General features: G+C 48.0%; 2 protein-coding genes across 3 annotated transcripts in view; one reads left to right on the plus strand and one right to left on the minus strand.

The window, feature by feature from the left end:
- Nucleotides 1–738: 738 nt before the first annotated feature.
- On the minus strand, nt 739–4,272 carry Tnnc1 (troponin C1, slow skeletal and cardiac type). Its single transcript, XM_059274528.1, has 6 exons — nt 3,854–4,272; nt 2,358–2,388; nt 1,987–2,133; nt 1,549–1,663; nt 991–1,127; nt 739–907 (listed from the first exon to the last, which is right to left on the minus strand). The coding sequence occupies exons 1-6, from the start codon at nt 3,875–3,877 to the stop codon at nt 876–878; spliced, it is 486 nt and encodes a 161-aa protein (XP_059130511.1). The 5' UTR covers nt 3,878–4,272; the 3' UTR covers nt 739–875.
- Nucleotides 4,273–5,547: 1,275 nt separating this feature from the next.
- Nisch (nischarin) overlaps nt 5,548–22,373 on the plus strand; it is a 31,933-nt gene continuing 15,107 nt past the window's right edge. For both annotated transcript variants that reach the window (XM_059273915.1, XM_059273916.1), the window contains exons 1-6: nt 5,548–5,681; nt 7,725–7,808; nt 8,829–9,011; nt 19,814–19,862; nt 20,905–21,068; nt 21,376–21,471. In XM_059273915.1, coding sequence (XP_059129898.1) covers nt 5,577–5,681; nt 7,725–7,808; nt 8,829–9,011; nt 19,814–19,862; nt 20,905–21,068; nt 21,376–21,471 — 681 coding nt within the window. In that variant the 5' untranslated portion in view covers nt 5,548–5,576. The remainder of the gene's footprint in view (nt 5,682–7,724; nt 7,809–8,828; nt 9,012–19,813; nt 19,863–20,904; nt 21,069–21,375; nt 21,472–22,373) is intronic.

The raw sequence follows: 22,373 nt of genomic DNA on the forward strand, positions 1-22,373 counted from the left end.
AGAGGGCCCAAGGAGCTAGACAGTAGGTCCATTTGACCTAGTCTGTCAGAGTCCTTGGCTGGCGGCAAGGTGGCTAAGCCCTCTTGTAGATTTGCCAGATGACCTTGGCTCTCTGGGCCATTGGGTCCTCATCTGTAAAATGAACGACAGAGTGTGGAGTAAACTACATGCTCATCAGAGGCCAAGAGTCAGTCAGTATTCCCGGTGAGAAATACAAGGCAGTGGGGAGATAGTGCCATAAGCCTGCTGGATCTCACGAGATTTAGCTTCATTCCAACCAGGATGGAGAGGTTGCTGTGCCAAGGAGCACCCGGTACCCACTGAACTAACTGCTCCCCCTCAGAGGACAGCTGTTGGCTGCCATACTGGCTGACCCAGGCAGCTCACCCCCATCCCAGAGCTGGCTAAAGTGGGAGGTGGGAACGGGCAGCTTTTAGTGAAGGTCAGGGTCGGCTGCACACCTTTCATGAACTTGTAACAATGCAGGCTCTGGGGCTGCTGCAGGGCCCAGTTCTCAGCAAGGCACGGAGCAAGGTATCTCTGACCTAGTGAAAGCCCTCTGGTAGAAGGTGGGTTGAGCAGTCACAACACAGCCTCTGCAGCCAGCCTGACAGGGATGACGGCATCAGGCAGGAGGGAGCCCTGAGAAAAGACTGTGGCCCCAGGAAACTCAGAGCAAGATACCAGCCTCTAGGGAGCAAGGATTTATTTGCATTCCCCAGGACAGGAAAGGGGAGAGAGTCTAGGTTGGGGGGGGGGGGGTGTTAAAGGACACAACCAGGTTCAGAGTCTAGAGAATCCAGTTGTACTGGTACCACAGGGTCTGTCTGGAGAGGGAGGCCAGGCGTGGGGGCAACTCTGTGCAAAGTCAACGTCTACTCCACACCCTTCATGAATTCCAGGAACTCTGTGGAAAGAGGACCGTGTACGGGTCAGATAAGAGCTGGGCAGAGGATGGAGAGCAGCAGGGTGGTCCTCCCACCCACTCACCATCATAGTCAATTCGGCCATCATTGTTCTTGTCACCATCCTTCATGAGCTCTTCAATGTCGTCCTCTGTAATTGTCTCGCCCGTAGCCTGCAGCATCATCTTCAGCTCATCCAAGTCGATGTAGCCGTCAGCATTTCTACAGGGGGCGGGGCGGGGCGGGCAAGGGGCACCTCAGAGCTCAGGAGGGGGCAGAGGAGGAGGGAAGAGGCACCCCACACATACAACCCCAGGAGACAGGGCAGGGAGACTAGAAGATGTCTAGTGTCTCATCACACAGGATGGGAGATAGATTGACTGCAGGGTATCTAGCATGGGATCGGAGACTACCCCTTTCTTTCTTTCTTTCTTGTTTTTTTTTTTTTCAAGATAGGGCTTCTCTGTGTAGCCCTGGCTGTCCTGGAACTCGCTCTGTAGACCAGGCTAGCCTTGAACTCAGAGACTGACCTGCCTCTGCCTCCGAGTGCTGGGATTAAAGGCGTGCACCACCACCGCCCAGCTGAGACTACCCCTTTCTACGCTCTGCTTGGGTCAGGGTCAGAAGGCAAGCACGTTCTCACTTGTCAAACATGCGGAAGAGATCCGACAGCTCCTCCTCAGACTTCCCTTTGCTATCATCCTTCATGCATCGAACCATCATGACAAGGAACTCGTCGAAGTCCACTGTGCCGCTGCCTGTGGGTAGATAGCAGGGCCGGAGAGAGGAGGTCAGCACTCAGGCCGTGCCCTCCCCACACCAACCCTACAGGGCTAGTGTGTTCATTTGCCCATTCTTCTTATTTGAGGCAGAATCTTGCTTTGTAGTCCAAGCTGGCCTGGAGCTCCCCATGTGACCCAATCAGACTGGCTTCAAACTCATCACAGCCACACTGCCTCAGCCTTCTTGGGATTACAGGCACGAGCTCTTTGCTGAGTCTCTGGACGAGATGGCTAGGAGTTGGAGGCCAGTGAGCCAGGGTGTTACATGCGTGGAGACTGGAGTGGGCGAAGGGGCTCACCATCTTCATCCACTTCATCGATCATCTCCTGCAGCTCCTCAGGGGTGGGGTTCTGGCCCAGCATCCTCATCACCTTGCCCAGCTCCTTGGTACTGATGCAGCCATCCTCCGCACCCAGGACAAAGATATCAAAGGCAGCCTTGAACTCTGTGTCCAATGGTAGGATGATGGGATGGGATCAGCAGTCAGGATACTAGAAACCCAGGTCCCTGGGGCCACCAGCAAACCGCCCACCTCCCTCCAAGAGTTCTTTGAAGTCATAGCAAGGAGAACCCTCAGACTGTGGCCTCTAATCTGGGGTTCTTTCCTGAAAAGGCATCCCCACATACCCTCCATCCAGCCACACTGTCCCCTCCATGGGTGACACTTACCATTCTTCTGCTCTTCTGTCAACTGCTCTACCTAGAGAGGAAATGGGAACTCAGGACCCAGACTCAGGCCTTAGTGGAGACTGCTGTAGAGACTGACCCATTCCACAGGTAGGAAGACTGAGAATGGAAGGAGGCACCCACTCCCAGGTTACAGAGGAAGTCCTCAGTCCTTTCCTGACCCAGCTGATCTTCCAGAGGCTGGGCTAGGGGCCAAGATGACAGGCAGGCACCCCTTCCAGGAGCAAGGTGTCCCGAGTAACAATACTCAATGACCATTCCATGTCCTTTAGATCACCCTAATGAAACCTAAGCTGCATGGCCTAAGAGACAGCTGTCCCTCAGGTTGAGACAATAAAACTAATGTGGGGGTGAGCAAAGCCTCCCTCTGTAACCGGACCAGGGTGGCCACTGAGCTATTTTTAAAGGAGGACAAAGTTAAACCTGGTGATTGTTCTGGGGACTTTGGTATGTGGGGGGTGGGGCAGTGTTATCTGCCCCCCTGGCCTACTGGTGCTGCCTGGGGAGCCAAAATTAGTTCCTAGCCCCGCCAGGCCTTGTATGGGCACTGGGTGGAGGTCTACCCCCCCCCCCCACTCCAGCTCCACGGACTTCTACAAGATAGGCAAGGATACCATAGGAACCAGCTGCAGCCCTTCCCTGCCCACAAGAGGGGCCACATTCTGGGTGTTGGGGGAGAAGTCTCTGGGAACAGCTGTTTGCCAGGATTTTCTTGTCTCTGGAGCAGGTAGTGGTTGTATCAAAAGCCCCTCAGGGTCCCCAGGAGATTGCAGAGTCTTGGGGTGATGTTCTTTAGCCCTGACTCCTATCACCCTCAATGTCTACCTAAGCCCTGAGCCTGCCAGACCTTACAAGGACTAGGTTTCGGCTTTCTGTTCTCTCTCCCCTACCTCTCCCCAGGACAGGACCTTCTAAGCACCTTCCCCATCCCAGAATTCAAGTTCTGCAGCCCTTCCTCACAGTTGCCTCCCACCTTCTAAAGCTTCTTCCGCCAGCTAAGGGGCCAGAGGAGGGTGACAGAACTGAGCATGTAAGAAGCAGATCGTGAGAGGTAGAAATGGGGTGGGGGCTGGAGATACACAGCGAGACAAGGACTCGGAGAGACAGTGAGGAGGGAACAGAGGTAGAAAGACCCTGAGAAAGACCAAAGGCCTACAGAATAGACACACAAATACAGAGGTGTGGTCAAGACAGAGACAGACTAGACATCTAGAAACAGAGGGTGACACAGGATGCGAAAAGCTGAGACCACATCCTCTAGCCACCCTAACAGCCCCTCTCCAGACCCCAAGACTCCTACCTTTTCTGCATCCTCCAAATGTCAGCCCCACTATTCCTTTGAGGGGCTTAGCTACAGCTGTGTGGGGCCTCTTTGGAGTCCTCCATCACTTCCCTGGGGCACCCTCGCCCCCCATTCTGAGTTGAGTGAACCCCCAGTGGACCTACCCATCCCAACCCTTTAAAGACTTATCTCTCACCGCGGCTTTGTAGATGTCATCCATGCTGGAGGCAGCTCACAGGACAGGCTACTGGGGTTGCCAGCCAGCCAGCCCTCAGCCTAGGCTTAAATAGCCCTGCCTCCCTCCACCTCCTGCTGCATTCCCAGCCCAGCCCACCACTGCCTGTAATATCCTCCACCCCCTCCCCTGGTCCCTGTAATCTCAGGCTGGCCAGAGTCCCTGTATCCTCTGCCTGGGCCAGGAACTATGAAAGACCATAAGGACCAGGTCCCTTGCCACCTGTTCCCTATACCCCACAGTGAATGCTCAAGAAAAAACCTATTATTATATTTATTTATGTGTGCATGTGGGAGATCAGAGGATAACTTGCAGGAGTCATCTATTTCCCTCTATTACCTAGATTCCCAGGACTGAACTCAAGTCTTCAGGCTTGACAGCAAGCACCTAAATGCATATATATATATATATATATATATATATATATATATATATATATATATATGCCATCTCAACAGCCCCAAGAAAAGTTTCTTGAGTGAGTGAAAACATGGAGTCCAGTCCCAGACAGGAAATGTGAAGTAGTGGGCCAGCCAGGTCCCTAAAATGGGTTAATTTTCTCTGCAATCAGAGAGGTGGGTGGTAACACCTCCATTTTCCAGATGAGGAAACAAGCTTTCAAACAGACAGTGACTACCTACAGAAAGCCCCTACCTCATATTACATTTCTCGGGAGGGGGTAACATGCAAACAGGGGCTAGCAGTGTAAACCCTGCCAAGAAAAGCCTCCCATGTAAGGTTCAGAGTATAACATGAAACTGGTCCACCTAGGATAGGATAGCCTGGAGCCCTTCGGCCAGATCTGCCATGCCCCAACCTTCTGTCTCTCAAGGAGAGCAATGTCTCTGACTCAACAAGTATTCCTAAAGAATCCTACCTATATCAGGATTCTCTTCCTTCATCCTCCAACTGGGCCACCTCTTCTCTAGCTAGTCCCCATGGCTAATGTTTGCTCATTCAAGCCCTGAAGCTTTTGTGTCCAGGGCCAGTCTGGGTCCCCCTCAATCTGAGCTCTTGCAGGATGTCATCTGGGGAACCAGATGGGCAGCACATATTCCTTCCCCTCACCTGTACCTCTGCTTCATATACATTTCCCGTGAACACTCCGGTTTGCAGCCTAGCACACAACGGGGACGTGCTGGGCAATGCAGAATCACCACACTCAATTCTCCATCACTACATGTGACAACAGACTCCCCGAGTCTCAGAGAGTCACTCTGGTCCCTGCTCCAGCTCTAAGCCCCGTTCTTATCTTCTCCATCTTGCTCTTGCTACACAGGGAATGAGCCTAACAGCCGGGCGAGACCCTAGTAATGTCCCCTCTGGAAACTGAGGCCAGGCGAAGCAGACTGACTTCGGAGAGTTCAGAAGGCCCCTGGCCTCTAGCCTCCGATGCTGAGGGCCTAACGGACAATAACCACAACCGCAAGAGAAGCGAGACGCCAGCCACACAGGTACACAAAAGGCGGCTAGGCCAGCCCGCGGGAGCTGCGCATGCGTGCCACTGGCGAGTCCTGTCAATTATGGGCGAGGGGCGGGGCGAGGGCGCGGGAAGGCAGGGGGGCCAAGATGGCGGCGCGGCTGCGGGCGGGGGGCGGCGGGGGCCGGGGGGCGGCGGGACGCTGACCCCGCCCCCTGCTGCTGCCAGTCTGCGCCGGGCGTCGGCAGCGGCGGAGCCCGCAACATGGCGGCGGCGGCGGCGGCGGCACTCAGCTTCGGGCCCGAGCGGGAGGCCGAGCCGGCCAAGGAGGCGCGCGTCGTGGGTTCCGAGCTCGTGGACACGTACACGGTGTGCTGTCGGGGGGACGCGGGCACCCAGAGCGGGCATCGCGCCTGGAACCAGGAGTCCGAGTCGGGGGGGTGGGGGTGGGCTCCCAGGTTGCCGAGGCCGAGAGGGTAGAAGGTTGTGCGATCGCGACCAGGGAGCCCTAGCAGTGGGGTTTTCAGAGGAAGGGGCCGGGTCGCTTAGGTCCTGGAGGAGGTTCTAGGGCGGGGCGCCTGGAGGGGGTTGGGAGAAAGGGTGCGCGATCCGAAAAGGAGACTTGTGTTGGAGGAAATCAGAGGGTAAAGGAGGACCTGGGGAGGAAGGGATGTGTGGATAAGATGGAGTCCCTCTAGATCCTGCAGGCAAGGAGGGATGCCAGCCTAAGAGACCTTGATAGAGCGTTTAGGAGGAAGGGGACTCGAAAGGGGTGGTCCCTGATAGCTGGAACCAAAGGAAAGGGCCGGGGATCCTCAGGTGGTGAAGGGGAGGGGGCGGATCTTGGTCTCTACCCCACCCCCACACAAGCCAGATCAGCCCCGCCAAGTGAGGAAGGGATGGGGCGGGGGGGGGGGGGGGGGAGAATGCGCCCTGGGGGGTCTGGTGGGAAAGAAATGGACCCCAGTCGTTGGGGAAGGAGAAGTTACCTTAGGGCTGAAGTACAGGACCTACAAACCTTAGGGGACTTCATGGCTTAGGGAAGAGGGACAGTGAGCTTCTCACGTATCCTTGTAGGCTACAAGGGAGGCCCGACAAAAAAAAAAGGAAGGTAGTTATGGTGATGGTGTTAGAAGCCCTCTTGAGTCTGGATAGGGTAGGATGCCATGCCTGCCAGGTGAAAACTTGTTCTGTAGTGGGGGCTCATAGAGCCTGTCTCCTTGTCCTTTGTTCCCAGGAGGGTGGACAGTGGTAAGGGCCTTGGCCCTGCCTTTGCCTCACCCCATTGGCTCCCATCCTAATGCCGGATCCTGAGGGCCGTCCTCTAGCCCTTCTCTCCCCTGTAAGGAAGGGGAACTGTCGCGGTGGAATTATGGCGGGTGGCTCCTGGAGCAACAGGCTGGTGCTAGAGAAATGGCCGCCTCTGGGGGTCAGAGGAATCAGCCTAGATGACTATTCCCACTCACCCTTCCCTGCTACACAGACGGGGGAGGGGGGAGCTAGGACCATGGGGTTTGCTCATCTAGTTAAGGGATGAGGTCACTCCACTATGACTAGCTGCAGTCAGTAGAGGTTCATCTCCAAAAGCTCTTCTGTTCGGGGCTTTGTCCTTCCTCTAAGTGACAGGGAGCAAGGTGGTGATCGAAGCTGACCACCATCATCATTTGTCCCTGGGTGTGCTGCATTAGATGTTATTAACATACCTGTCTTTTGTCAGGTGTCAGGCCTGCACAAATCATTTCATAATCATTACTTTACTTGAGCCTTAAGCCTGCCGGGTTTTAAAATGGAGGAATTGAGGCCCAGAGAGAATTTAGGCTCCTAGTCACTTACATAAGCTGCACATAAGCCACACCCAGGAAATGGGATAGCCGGATTTTTGAACCCAGGTTTTCTTAACCACCAAAACCGTACTGTCTTCCGTTAAGGCTGATTGGACCACTGCTGTAGGAGCTTGGTGGTGCCTCGACTCCTGGTTCAGCAGCAGAATTCAAAATCAGTCAGTGGAAAATGTTGTTTGAAGACCTATTCTAGGATGGAGTCAGGGTACCTGAAAAGATGTATAGCAGAGACACTGGTCCTGCCGAACAGGGTTCTGCTCTACCTCCCTTAGAAGGGGCAGCCTTGCCGACAACTCAGGTTGAGTTTTGAATTACATGGAGGCAGGATGTCAAAATCTAAGGAGGTGTGTTGAGCTAGTCACATTTACCAGAGCACAGCTTTACTCCAGACCTCACAGGGCTGTGGGGGAGGCTGAGGAAGGCTGGTTCACCACCGCTCAGTAGGGGGGTCAGGTGCACAATGGATGTGGAAGGATGCCTGACTCTGGATTTGGGGGAGTGGGGTCTGAATACTTTGCAGCTATTGTGGGGGCAGGGTTCCCTCGCCTCAAGGAATCATTTTTCCCTTTAGGTTTATATCATACAGGTTACTGATGGCAACCACGAGTGGACAGTCAAGCATCGTTATAGTGACTTCCATGACCTACACGAAAAGGTAATCTGAGGAGTTGGGAACCTGCATCTCAGGGCTTACGGGCTTGAGGACCGAGTCTCCACTGTGCCACACATTAATTTTAGGACAAAACTGCCTCCACATCTATTTTTTGCTAATTTCTTAAAAATTTATTTATGGCTGGCCATAGTGGTGCATGCCTTTAATCCCAGCACCCGGGAGGCAGAGGCCGGTAGATTTCTGTGAGTTTTGAGGCCAGCCTGGTGTACAAAGTGGGTTCCAAGACAGCCAGGGTTGTTAAACAGAGAAACTCTGTCTTTAAAATATATATATAACTTATGTATTTATTGTAGGTGGGAGGGGATGCACACATGTCACAGCCCTTATATAGAGGTCAGAGCACAGTTTGAGAGATCTGGTTCTCCTTCTACCACATAGGCCCCGAGGACTGAACTCAGATCATCCGATTCAGCAGCAAACGCCTTTGCCAGATGAGCCATCTCATGGGCTTTGTAGTTGACTTTAGTAGACCAGCTCCTTAATGCATCTCACAAAAGAACTGGTTGGTCCTAGGAGTTCAGCCCTAGTGTGAGACCTTCTAGAGTAGTATATTTAAATTTTGATTTTAAAATTGCCATATTCCTGAGGCGAGCACAATTTTGAACTTGTTCCACAAAGTATATTTTTACTCTTTAATAACAGATTGAGATTATATTTTTTGCCTTGATTTTAGAAAGAGCTGCTTTTCTGTGGGATGTTTACAGTGAGAGTGTCCTAAAATATAGCATGGACTCCTTTAGTTTTCAAATTTCAGGGGACCTTAAGCACTACTTTTCTCAATGTCTCCAAAGACTGAAGATGGAATTTCTCACTTGGAATTATATTAGTATTTCCAATTCTACTTCGATTGGAAGAGGCCAGATCCCAGGTGCATTAGTTGGAGCACCAATCCTGGTACTGCTACCAAGAGTGGCTGTAGAAGATATGATCATTGCCAGCCTGGATCTTACAGAGATACAGAGCTTCTTGGTCTGTGGTTGATATGCTTGTGTTTTCTTACAGCTTGTTGCAGAGAGAAAAATTGACAAAGCTCTACTTCCACCCAAAAAGATAATCGGAAAGAACTCAAGAAGCTTGGTAGAGAAAAGGGAGAAGGACCTGGAGGTATACCTCCAGACTCTCCTGGGCACCTTCCCTGATGTGGCTCCCAGAGTTTTGGCCCACTTCTTGCATTTCCACTTCTATGTAAGTTCCTTTTGAGGTTCTCAACTTTGCCTACCCACCCACAGCCACCAAAGTTTAAGACACAGACCTCAGCTTTGAGGAGAAGCAGACTGGACCCTGACTCTGAGGATAGAGGATGGAGGAATGTGGTCAGGTAGAGCACATCATGTTTGTTGGTGGGTTTATGTTAAGTCAGACTGGCCACGTATTTTCTTCTACTCCAAGGCATTTTGTTTTGCAAAAATCTCTCTTGATTTTGAAGGTGGATTTCCCTCCTAGTGGGTGAGGATGGACTAGAAAGAAGGAATACCTGTATAGACATACTGTTGCAGTGTTGGCTCAGACTCAGCACTAACAAGAGAATTCACCATTCTTCCATTTTAAGATCCTTTTATTTTTAGTGTTGTACATTTCTGTGGGGTGTGTACATGTCAGTGTAAACACCATGTAAATCAGAGAGGATGTTGTGTCCCTTGGAGCTCGAGTTACAGGAGGTTGTGAGTCACCCAGGGAACTGAATTGGGGTCCTCGGTAAGTGCGGTTTGCTCTTTTAACTGCTGAGCCGTCTCTCCAGCCTGGAATTAGTCATTCTTAATCAGTGAATTGCTGTCATGGGGCTCGTGGTAGATACCCCGCTCCAGTGTATCAAAGCTGCGTCATAGAGCAGCTCTGCTCTCCCTTCTGGGGGGAGACTGGTGTGCTGCTGATGACACAGTAAGTCCTGCTGAGCAGAGGGGTCACCAGTTTGTGGCCGCCCAGAGCTCTATAGCAAGACTGTGTCTCAAAACCAATAAAAGTAAACAATAATGAAGTGAGCAGACCTTAAGAAGGGTAGTTCAGCAGTGTGAAGCCAAAATATCAAAAGCCATATGCAGTTTACTTCTGAGAATTGATTCTAAGGAAAGGTAAGGGAACCGTAAAAGGATATGTTAAACACAGGTGGTCATTTAAAGACTTGGAGCAAGATACTGAAGACAGTACAGAGAACAGTGGGAAAAAGTTTCTTTAAAGGAAAAAAAAAAAAAATCAAGCCAAGCCAGGAGGCATGATGGCACACATCTGTATTCCAGCACTTCCCAGACTGTAGTTCAAAGCCAGCCTGGGCTGTGCATCAAGACTTGTTTTGAAAATCCAAACAAGGCTGGACATGGTGGCACATGCCTTTTATCCCAGCAGGTAGGAGCAGGCAAATCTCTGAAATTTGCCAGGCTACATAATGAGACTCCTATCTCCAAACAAACAAACAAAACAACAAAAAAGTGGTCAGCCATGCATTTGGACATTATATTTCTGGTATAGCTGTGGACTTACTGTCATGGGAAAATAAATATGTAAGAGGAACAAGTCCTTGCCATTCATGCTCACACCTTTAATCCCCACACTTGAGAGGCAGCAGCAGGTGGATCTTTGTGAGTTCAAGGCCAGCCTGGTCTACATAGCAAGCTTCAAGCCAGCCAAGGCTACATAGTGAGACTCTGCCTCACCCTGCCCCCCCCCAAAAAAAAGCCCCACAAAGAAACAAGTCATAAAACAGTGTATAGACTAGGATTCTAGTTTTACAAGAAAAAGAGTCACATTGATGTAGTTGTCTATGAAGACCTATGTGGAGCATTTTTCTTTGAGAGCTTTTCTGATAACATATATCTAATATTTAATTATTTTCCCCTTAATAATGAAGATGGCCTTGGCTTCTTTAAAATAAATCTTTCTTGAAATTGCAGAGTAAAGACTCCTGAATCTTTTTTGGAGTACTAAATAGAGCCTGGAGATGTGGAATTTGGTGATGTGGCTAGCCTCCTGCCACTAAGCTGGAAGGGACCATACACGTTAGACTCTGCCTGTATACCATCTCCTGTTGTGAATGTCTCTTTACATTTTCTTGCATAAGAAAAAATTCTCATTGCCTATGTGAGTCTGTCAAATAAACATCACAAACCTTTCATTTTTCACTGAAGAATGAAACCTGATAAACATCTCTTTGAAAATAAAGCTTTGTTGTTAAGACTGCCTTTGGGGAGGTTTTCCTGGCTGCTTCAGGCTTGCACGACTCTGAGCAGGAAAGGCCTAAAATGCTCTTTTTAATTGATTAACTTTTTAAAAAACTGTTTGCCGTGGGTGTCAGGTTCCCTGGAACTGGAATTACAGTTGTGAGCTGCCATGTGGGTGCGGGGAATTGAACCCAGATCCTCCCAAAGAGCAGTTGGTGCTCTTAACCACTGAACCATCTCTCCAGCCCCAGGAATGCTCTTTTTAGTTAGACTTTCCTGCAGTAGTTCTAGGACCAGCCTAACTCTGTGATTCTGGTTTGAAGCATGGCCTTGGAGCTATTCGGACATATTTGACATTATTGATATCAAACATATACAAAGGTTATATAAATCTGAGGATTTGAAAAGTAATTAACCTGTCATTAGATTAAGATGGGTTTCTCAGCCATGGCACTGTTGTCTTTCTGAACTATGAGGGACACTGCTTAACAGCATCCCTGGCCTCGATCCACATCTGTAACACTTTTCTTCCCGGCCCATCCACTAAAATTCTGTTCTCTAGAGGAGACAATGCCCATCTTCTCCTGGTGGGAGGGGCCAGAATCACCCAGCTGAAAATCACTGGGCTAGCTCCTCCTTTAAATTTACCTTTGAACACAGTCTAAGAGCACCGTCAGCTTTTTCTGCAGGCAGGGGCTCTCAAGGGAATCTGTCATAGCTAGTATCTGCCTGGGGGTTGTTCCAGAGATGTCTGTCTCTTGTGTGCTGGCATTGGATGAGGTGGATAGACCCAGGGAACCCTAGGCTATGGTGTGGACTTCTTACATTTTATTTTGTTAAGATAGGCTTTCACTATATAGAAGTAGTTGGCATAAGATTTGTCCCATAGCCCAGGGTGGCCTTGAACTTGCAGTGATCCTCCTGCCTCTCCGATGCCAACATACCTGACTTCATTATGGTTGTTGCTGTTGTTTTCTTTTTGTTTAGGGAGAAATGCTTTTAGGTTGAGATACAGTTCACATACTATAAAATTTGCTGTGAGTATACAATTTAGTAGTTTTCAGTAGATCCACAAAGTTGTGAGGTGATGAACACTGCTGTCTTAATTCCAGAACACTTCATCGCCCACAACACAGCCCTCTGTTTAGCACAGTAACTGTCTGTCCCCTCCTTTCCCCAGCCCTGGGTACTCACTGCCTCACTCTCTGCCTCTACGAGTTTGCTTGTTCTCATTGTTTTCGTATACTGTTTCATATAATATGTAGCAACTTAATTTATTTCCAGGGTCCATTCATGTTGTAGCATTAATCATTTAGTCCTTTTATGACTAACATATTCTTTGGATATACATTCAGAAATCTCTTTTTAATTTGATTTTCCATCCCATGGTTTCTGTTGCCTACTGGCAGCCATGGTTTGAAAATGTTACATGGAGAACTCCAGAAGTAAACAATTCATGAGTTTTAAATGCACCATTCTGAGTAGTGTGGTGAACTCTTTCACAGGATTCAGTTCTTTGTCTGGTGTATCCACATTATACACACACACAGTCACTTAATAGGCCATTAATCACTTAGTAGCCATCTCAGTTATCAAGTGTTACAATGTCACAGTGCTGTGTCCAGGTAACTCTGATTTTATGTGGTTATAGCCCAGAACACCTGAGTCACAATGATGGCAATTCAGATATGCCAAAATACAGCCATGAAGTGCTTCCTTTAAGTGGAAAGGTAAAAGTAGAAGATACTTTAAGACAGCCTGGGCTACAGAGTGAGTTCCAGGAAAGGTGCAAAACTACACAGAGAAACCCTGTCTGGAAAAAACAAAACAAAAAAAACAAAAAAAAAAAAAAAGATACTTTAAGAGACCACATTACATAATTTTTATTATAACATTACTTTAATAATTTTACTTTAGAGTATTAGCATTTGGCTCTGCCTTACTTTAGATTAGACTTTATCATGAGTATGTGTTCATAGGAAAGAACAGAATATATGAACTGTATATAGTCTTGGGCATCTGTGGGTTTTAGAGCGTGCCCTCCATAGCTAAGGAAGAACTGTCATACCATATTGTGTTTATCTAGTCCTTATCCCCTTACCTGAGATAGTGAATACATTGCAAGGGCTCCAGTAGACAGCTAAAACCAAGGCTAACACTGAGCCCTGTCTATGTCTTTCCTACATAAGCATATACAGGTGCATTGTTTTTTCTATCCTAAGTTCTTAGGTATTCTAACCATAACTTTTTCAGTTTGAAATATTGCAGCAAATGTAGCAGGAATTTCTTCTTCACAATATCCTGGATAGAAGATTCATTTTTACTGTAGATCTTAACTAATTTATTTTCCTACCAAACTAGAGACTTTCTATCTTTCTCTTATGGGCATATCTGAATTTCCGCATCTCTACTGCCACATATTCAGACTATTCTAAATTCAAGTAAGAGTTCCTTAAACGCATGCATCTCAATGCTGTGGTAGCCAAGATGGCCGCTAATGACTGGCAGCCTGCTAAGTGCTGAGTATATTATGTAGATATGTTGGACAGAAGACTGACTCATGTTACAGGAGGTACAGGGTGGGACAGCTGGAGAGTTCATGGTACTCAGAATGCTGTGCAATTTAAAACTTGTGAATCATTTTTTTCTGGTTTTCTTCCATTTAATAATTCTGGGCTGTCGGTGATCACGAATGACCACAGAAAATGAAATTGGATAAAGGGAAGTGGGGGAGACTGCTGCCTAAGGTTTTGTGCAAATGTGTTTCCTACCTGTTGGGTAGACCCAGAAGAGGAAGGTGAGTTATAGCGTAACTCCTGACTTTTTGAGGAACCACCAGGTTATTTTCCATTCTTAGTCACAATGTGTAGGCTCCATTTCCCCACATCCTAACCTGTACTTGGGCTTGTCTGTTTTATCCTGGACGTCAGAGTGGGTGTGAAGTAGTTCCATTGTGGTTTTGGCTTGCAGTTGCACCATGATTAATGATGCTGAGATTTTTTTTAATAACGTGTAGGGCATTTATATCTTTGGAGAAATGGATTTAAATCCCTTGTCCTTGTAATATAAGGTTTTCTTTTTTCTTTCTTTTTATAATTTATTTTTATTTTATGTGCATTGGTTTTGCCTGCATGTATGTCTGTGTGAGGGTGTCAGATCCCCTGGAACTGGTGTTAGAACAGGTTAGAGCTGCCACATGGGTGCTGGGAATTGAATCAGGTCCTGTGGAAGAGCAGCCAGTGCTCATAACCACTGAGAATCTCTCCAGCCTTTCTTCCTTCCTTCCTTCCTCCCTTCCTTCCTTCCTTCCTTCCTTCCTTCCTTCCTTCCTTCCTTCCTTCCTATATATTCTGGACGCTAGACCCTTATCAGAAGTGTGATATGCAAATAACTTACCATGTTCCATGAAGGTTTTTTGTTTTGTTTTTAACCCTGTATTCGTTCTTTCTTTCTTTTTTCTTTTTCTTTCTTTCTTTTTCTTTCTTTTTTTTTTTTTTTTGTGCTGCAGATCAAATTTAGGGCCTTTTACATACTGAACATGGACTACCATCGAGCTGTACCCACAGCTTTCCACTTTATTTTGTTGTTATTGTTGTTTCTTAAGATATGGTCTTTCTATAGCCCATGCTGGCTTAGAACCATATAGAACAAGCTGGCCTCAAACTCACTATCCTCCTGCCTCAGCCTCTTGAGTACTGTGATTATAGGTGTGTACCACCACATCTGGCTTCCTTTACTTGAAAATATCCTTTAAAAAATATTTATTTTTATTTTATGTTTATGGGTGTTTTGCCTGTGTGCATGTCTGTGCACCACGTGTGTGCAGTGCCTGTGGAGGCCAGAAGAGAGCATCAGATCCCCTGGCACTGGAGTTATGGACAGTTGTTAGCTGCATGGGTGTTAAACCCTGGTCCTCTGCAAGAGCATCAAGTTTTCTTAACCACTGGGCCCCAAAGATAGTATTCTTTGAAACATACATGTTTTAGATTTTGACAAAGTTCATTTTTGTATATTATGGTCACTTGTATTTTTGGTGCCATATCTGACTAATTGGTATCACAAAAAATTTATGATTCTATTTTCTCTTACGAGTTTTGTTTTTACGTTTAGGACTTTGATCCATTTTGAATTCATTTTTGTATATGGTATAAAGTAGGGTTCTAGTTCGAATCTTTCATAGTTTGGATTTTAATGACAAGGAAAAAGCATCATTTCTCTCCCCAGCCACCTCAGAACTGGGAATTCAAGGGATGAGGCCGCCTTTGTTCCCCACTCACTCCACTGGATAACTGTACTCCTAGCTTCCTAGACTCACAGTGAGGAGCCCATCCCAGAATGTCTAGAGAAGTTTTCAGACTCAATGGAATGCAGTCCCATGGATTATCATAACCATGATCATTCTGAGGTAGGACACCTCACAGTGGACTTGGAAATAGACAGAGTCAAGTCTGTCTTCCAGACCTGCTCGGTTCAACCAGTTAATTCCAAGTCAGTCGTTTAACTTTTCTGTGCCCTGTTCTGTTTTGTGAGCTGGGAGGTGATAATCTGGGGGCCTTTTGAAGCCTGCATGAAATTGTACAGTGAATATCTGAGGCTTAAAAGGAATGGGTCAGGGCTCACCACATGTCACCACACTAGGCTGTTCTGGGAAGGAAAGCGACTCAGTTCTCTTCAAAGGTAATGTTTATATCATTTCCTTATTTTAAAACCATTTGGCTGTAACAAAAAAAAAATTTTTTAATTTGAAATGAAAGTGTCAACTATCTTAGTGTTGGCTTTAGATCCGTTTTATTTTTATAGTTTGTTTTAGTTGCACAGGGCTGAGGTTGTGAATGATAACAAGCCTGCTTGGTGTGTTTGTCTTGAAGCTCTTTAAAGTTTATATGTGAATACCTCAGTGGGGAATTTTTGCTTATAGTTGAATCACATATATGTCTGACTTCTACTAGCACAAAATAAAAGCTAGACAAGGCCCCTCAGCTGGTAACATGTGTATCCAGATCACACCTGGGTGATGGCCTCAGCATATAATCAATGCCTGGTTAATGCCCACTGACAGGCACACCTCTTTAGCACCAGCCAAACACAGGTATCAGGGACTGGCGAGGGGTTTGTAATTGAGCATCGGCATTGTGTATTGTGTATTTGGGGGTACACTGATAGCTGGGCTCTGTGACTAGGCAGGCTAAAATATAAATAGCCTAAGTAGTCCATGTGGTGTTGATGTGAAGCCCAAAGAGGAGATATAACTAAGGTAGACTGCTTATCTAGAATGGGACAGGCTCTGGGTTCCTTCCCAGCACAACAGAATTTAAAAAGGAGAGAGAGAGAGAGTGCGTACCTTTTTCCCAGGGGTGCACACCGACACATGGTCCTAGTCAGCAGTGGCATGACTAAGTCATAGCACATCTAGTGTGGAATGTTCTTTTACAGTTGTGTCACCCCAAAGCACTTCAGGTCCCTCAGCACAAATATAATATGGCATATGGAGAGCTACCAGTCCCCACATTTCCCTACATGGGAGGTAGGAGCTGGGCTCAGGGGCCGCTGAGCCCCCTGCCCTGTTTCTTCCTGGCCCAGAGAGAAGCCTGGTGCAGTACACCTTTGCCCACAGGTGCAGTTGACCAGGGAAACTAGCGGTCTCGGTTTGCAGCTGGGAGATTGCTGTGTTCCTCTGGTTCAGGCTCTCTTCTAAGGTGAAGGTCAGCCTGAGGAAGCCAAGCAGGAAGGCCAGTCGTGTGCTCTTCCTGTGCCCAGAGTGGAGAGCAATTGTTACAGCTTGCTCTCGAGCTTCCTCAGGAGTTACAGCACTGCTCTCGGCCCTGATAGCAGCTTTCTCTGTGTCTTCATCTACCATGATTCTTTCTCTTTGTTCTGTCTGAATCAATCCCAGCTGTCCAAAGACATGCACCCTGGAAGGTGAGGACTGCCTGGTGCTGATGACAGGGCGGGAGGCCCTTTTCCTCCAGAGCCCTCTCACAGGCTCCTGGTGCCTACACGGTGTCCGAGAGGCCTGGGGGGTTGAAGGAAGTGTAGATAGTAGCCTCTGGGACCTTGATTCTAGGGCTTCTGGGTAGAGGAAAGAAGGGCATGGTTCTCCAAAGTGCGTGGGAGACTTGTTTGCAGGCCATTCCAAGCTGTTCCTTCACTTCACATCCTCACAGCGGCCAGGGGAAACTAATGGGGTTTAGGAGGTTGTAAGAGTCTGAAGTTGAGTATCAGAGAACTCGTAGCTTCTGCTGACTGGAACCCTGTAGCTTCTGCTGACTGGAACCCTGTACCTCTGTTGGCCTTTGACATTTTGACCTGTGCCCTGAGCTCTCTAACGCTGAGGTGTAATGGCTCATCTTCTCTCTTTGGCTTTTTGTACACTCAGGGATGAGGTGGGAGAGGAACAATTCTTACATATAAAAGCAAACTATATAAACACAACTTTTAAAGATCATAGGGTCAAGAGAAAACTGGGATAATATTCTTTTGTTTGTTTGTTTTGTTTTTGTTTTTCAAGACAGGGTTTCTCTGTGTAGTTTTGGTGTCTGTCCTGGATCTCCTCTGTAGACCAGGTTGGCCTCAAACTCACAGAGATCTGCCTGTCTCTGCCTCCTGAGTGCTGGGATTAAAGAAAGGCGTGCGCCACTACCGCCCAGTGGGATAATATTCTTAACATTCCTGGAGTCAAAGAAGAGATCTCACAGTCACAAAGGAAAAGAATTATAAGTTAAACAGAAAAATGAAAAACCTCACTATGTTAAGAAAACCACTTTGAACAAAAGACAAAAGTCTATGCAGGCTGAGAGGAAATGCTTACTGCATATTCACAACTATTAAAATTGCTGTCATGAGCCGGATGAAGGTGCTGTCATATCTGTCCCAGCTATTTGGGAGGCTGAGGCAGAAGGATTCTGCCCAAGTAACTTAGAGATGATATTTCAAAATAAAACACAAAAAGGCTGGTTGCTGTAGTTCAGTGATAGAGGCCCCAGATTCAGTTCCTGGTATTTGAGGGGGGTAGTAGCTGTGATGTATAAAAGATGATGAGGAAGAGACAAACAACTGACGAGAAAAACAGGAAAAGGACACCCTGTCCCCTACAGCCTGGTGCTTTTTAAGTCCCATAAATACATAAATTGCGTGTCCTAAGCCGGGCGGTGGTGGCGCACGCCTTTAATCCCAGCACTCGGGAGGCAGAGCCAGGCGGATCTCTGTGAGTTCGAGGCCAGCCTGGGCTACCAAGTGAGTCCCAGGAAAGGCGCAAAGCTACACAGAGAAACCCTGTCTCGAAAAACCAAAAAAAAAAAAAAAAAAAAAAAATTGCGTGTCCTAGTGGCAGAGTGTTCCGTGAGTTTCAAGGGTTATTTGCCACCTCCATCTGGTCTTGTTTACAAAAAGCCATGTGGACTGCTATCAGTCCAATTTAATTTCTTACCTCTGGGAGGTGGGGCTAAAGGTTTTGGTGGGGGTCTCCAAACCACATGATTGTTTTGTTTTGTTTTGTTTGGATTTTTAGAATTTTATGTGTCTGAGTGTTTTGCTAACTTGAATGTATGTGTACCATGCCTGTGCCTGGTACCTGAGGAAGTTAAATTCCTGAAACTGGAGTGACCAATGGTTGTAAGCCACCATGTGAGTCTAAACCTAAGTCCCCTGGAAGAGTCACAGTGTTCTTAACAACTGAGCCATCTCTCTGGGTCCCCATGATTGTTTTGAGTGCAGAGGCAACTGGTTATGTTCAGAGAGGACCAAGATAAGTGCTTGAGTGTAGCTTTGTTGGTTTATAGCCACACAAAATTGGAGTGTGCCTAAAGCTCTCCCTGCGTAACATGGCACAAGGTACCAGCTCCTCTTACAGGGTAGTGAGAGAAGGCAGTGAGCCAGGACCTGTGGAGTACTCGGGCCTTGCCTGCTTGACTTCAAGCCGGCATGTTAGCTGTTGATGTGAGTGAGGACTGGTCCTTGCCGAGCCTCTTTGTGTCATTGAAAACGCTTCTGCGTCTGTCTAGTGACCCTGGGGCTTTGTGGTCCTGCTGTGACTCTGGAAGGAATGAGCACAGGAAAAAGACAAGTGTCCACGCTTTCTTTTTTCTGTTTTGGTTTTTCAAGATAGGGTTTCTCTGTGTAACAGCCCTGGCTGTCCTGGAACTTGATTTGTAGACCAGGCTGGCCTCAAACTGACAGAGATTCGCCTGCCTCTGACTCCGAAGTGCTGGGATTAAAGGCACGTGCCAACACAACTGGCTTAGTGTCCACTCTTTAAGAAAAATTTGACATGAGACAAGGTGGAAATAGCCATCCCTAGGGAACGTTGATATTGCGGAGTCATGTACTCTACAGAGTAATCAAGGCCTCTTTTCCAAAAGAAATGGGATTTCTTCTCTGCCACACCCACTCCTGGGAGTTCCAGAGTCACTTTAGGGGCTGCTGGCTCCTGGGCTGTGGTACACTTAGCAGACCTAGAGTTGCTTTTGAGGAAACCGTTCAGATGTCCGTCAATCTGGAAACACTTAGTTACCTTTCTAAGCTCCTTGCTTCATTCTGGGTTTTCTTCCTGCTTTAGTTGCTCATCATCTGGAAGCTGTGTCCTGCTTGCTGCCTGCAGGCCATGTGGTCTTAAGGTAGCCGTGGGTGCGACCCCACACAACAGTGATTGTATTGTTACTTGACTGCAGTTCTCAAGCAGGAGTTCTGCAGGTGACGGTCGTATTGCAGTGTCAAAAGACTGGACAGCCCTGAGATCTAGAGTTGGCCCTGAGGAGCAGAGTGAGAACACAGCAGGGGGTGTGCAGCTCAAGGGATGGACAGACGGACTTCTAACTGCAGCGTCTGTTTCCTCCCCAGGAAATAAACGGCATCACTGCAGCACTGGCTGAAGAGCTCTTTGAAAAAGGTACATAGCCATTGGCTCTTGAAATGCTGGGGGCCATTGGCCTTGTCTAGTAGGTAGCTGTAGGCCCAGGGTGGCACGAAACTCATCTGTTAGAGCCTAGCCAGGTCCCACCTCCTTGAGGGTGTTAAGTCCCTGGCCCTGGCCCCCAGCCAAGTCTACCCACCTACTTGCCCTGCAGGCGAGGATCCTTCAAGTTCAGATTCTTCATTATAATTTTACTATTGTGGGGTATGTGTGTGGGGGCACATGTGTCACAGCGCACATGTGGAGATCAGAGGACAACTTGGTAGAGTCAGTTCTCTCCTTCCGCCTTTATGTAGGTTCTGGGGATCAAACTCAGGTAGCCAGGCTTGTGTAAGGTGAGTGCCTGGGACTCACCTCAGTCTCAGGATCTATTCCCAAGCTACACGGGGTGTGGAAAGGTGGCTGGCATGCTGCCATCTTGCACCTGATTTGTCCTTGCTTGGAAGTGTTCAGATTGCAAGTAGAAGCCAATCTTGGGTCATGGTTTTATTAACAATTAACAGTAGTGGAATGAGCACTCCCTGCCAACAGTCTTACATGTAGCATCTTACTGCCTTCCTGAGGTAAAGGTAAGGACACTGGTGGTCAGAAGCTCAGAAACCTGGAAGAAGGAGCAAGTTAAGGTTTAAACACTAGCATCCTAGGTCTATAGTCGACCCCAGTCTCTGCATGTTAGAGGATGCAGAGTAGTTGTGACACCAAGAACACTGCCTCTCCCAGCCTCCTCTTGGCTCAGTGCCTTAGACCTCTCCTTGGCCTCACTCTTCAGGATGGCTCCCCGGTCCCACAGCCCATCCCATCTCTCTCATCATGTGTCTAGGATTGCCTTGTGCCCAGATGAGCTCAGAGGGCTGCTCCTGTGTACCTAAGACTGTAGCCTTGCATGGTGGGTGGGTGGGTGCATGTCATAGGTGCTTGCTGCATGCTTATTGACTGTTGGCTTGGTGTTTATATTCCCTGGCTGTACAACAGGCTGGGACTGGGGCTGGACACTCACCCTTGGGTTTGGCTGTTACAGGAGAACAGCTTCTGGGAGCCGGTGAGGTCTTTGCCATCAGGCCCTTGCAGCTCTATGCTGTCACGGAGCAGCTTCAGCAAGGAAAGCCTACTTGTGCCAGCGGTGATGCCAAGACTGACCTTGGGCACATCCTAGACTTCACCTGTCGCCTTAGGTACCTTAAGGTAAAGATGCAGCCGCGTAGTTGTGGGTAGTCTCTCAGTTGGCTCTCATGCCTGACAGCTCACCAGCTGGAGTGTGTGAAGAGACCAAGGCTCGGGCTCTCCGCTCTCTGTGGATGAAAGCCACCTACCTGGTGCTCTTGATGCTGTGCTTCTGCCTCTGAGCACCAGGGGGCATCCTGGCCCATTGTCTGAATACCATTGAAGTGGTCAAGCTTTGAGTGTGACAGCTGCTGCCACATTCACTCAAGAGTGCAGAAAGGGAGCGGTTACTACAGCAACCCTAACTTCAGTCCGTCTTTGGCCTCAGGTTGCTGGCACAGAAGGACCTTTTGGGACCAGCAACATTCAGGAGCAGCTCCTGCCCTTTGATCTTTCTATATTCAAGTCTCTTCATCAGGTGGAGGTAAGGCCCGAGACGGTCGGGTGGCAGGCGGTAAGGCTCCATGGTTAGCAGTGTGTTGGCAGATTCTGTCCCAGTAAATCAGCCAGACAGGAGGAGGACAGAAAGGGAAGCTTTCCTGTCCTTCGCTGTGAAGTATTCGAGAGCAGAGTATCAGAGCTCAGTTCCCTGCAGCCTCCCATGGAGTCAGGAACATGTGTCCTTCAGGTAGAAGTCACAGAATTCATCCTAAAAGCCAGACAGGCAATTCCAGATCTTTGTTTTCCAAGTCAGAACCTTGAAGGCTCTTTGCCTTCTAGGGCACCCACACCTAACAAGACATGCTTTATATTACTTCTTACTGAATTCTGGTTCGTAACTAATTGTGTTGTCATTTTAAAAAGAAAGGGGAGTCAGTAATGAACAATAAAAGCTGTCTTTTATACAATAAAACTATGTGTTTCCTGAACTTGGCTTTTGTCTTCAGCTCTACCAGTGCCCATGATTCTTGATCAGGTCTCCCCAACTTCTCTGTGAAGTGTGGATGCTTTTGTTCTCAGTTTACAATCGAGGAAACTGAGGCTTGGGAGAAGGAGGAAGTTAGACCAGGATATTGAATTTGACTGAATTCCAGAAGCCTGCTCCCATTGACCTGTTCTTGCCTGAGGACAGTGGGGCAGGCTGGGTGTGCAGGAGAAATGCTCAATGTGCTGTGGGGGAAACATTCCTTGTTCTCTCGCACTGATTCCCAAATCCTACCTATTCTGTTGACTTGACAAACTCCAGGTATCCCTTAGCCACAAAAAAATGGGATTTGTGGCTCATAATGAGTCTGAGAGTCCATTTTTGAGACAGGGTCTCACTATGTAGCTCTGACTGTCCTGGAACTCACTCTGTAAACCAAGCTGGACTCAAACTCACAGAGA

Source organism: Peromyscus eremicus, chromosome 9 (assembly GCF_949786415.1).
Source record: "Peromyscus eremicus chromosome 9, PerEre_H2_v1, whole genome shotgun sequence".
Lineage (NCBI taxonomy): Eukaryota > Metazoa > Chordata > Mammalia > Rodentia > Cricetidae > Peromyscus > Peromyscus eremicus.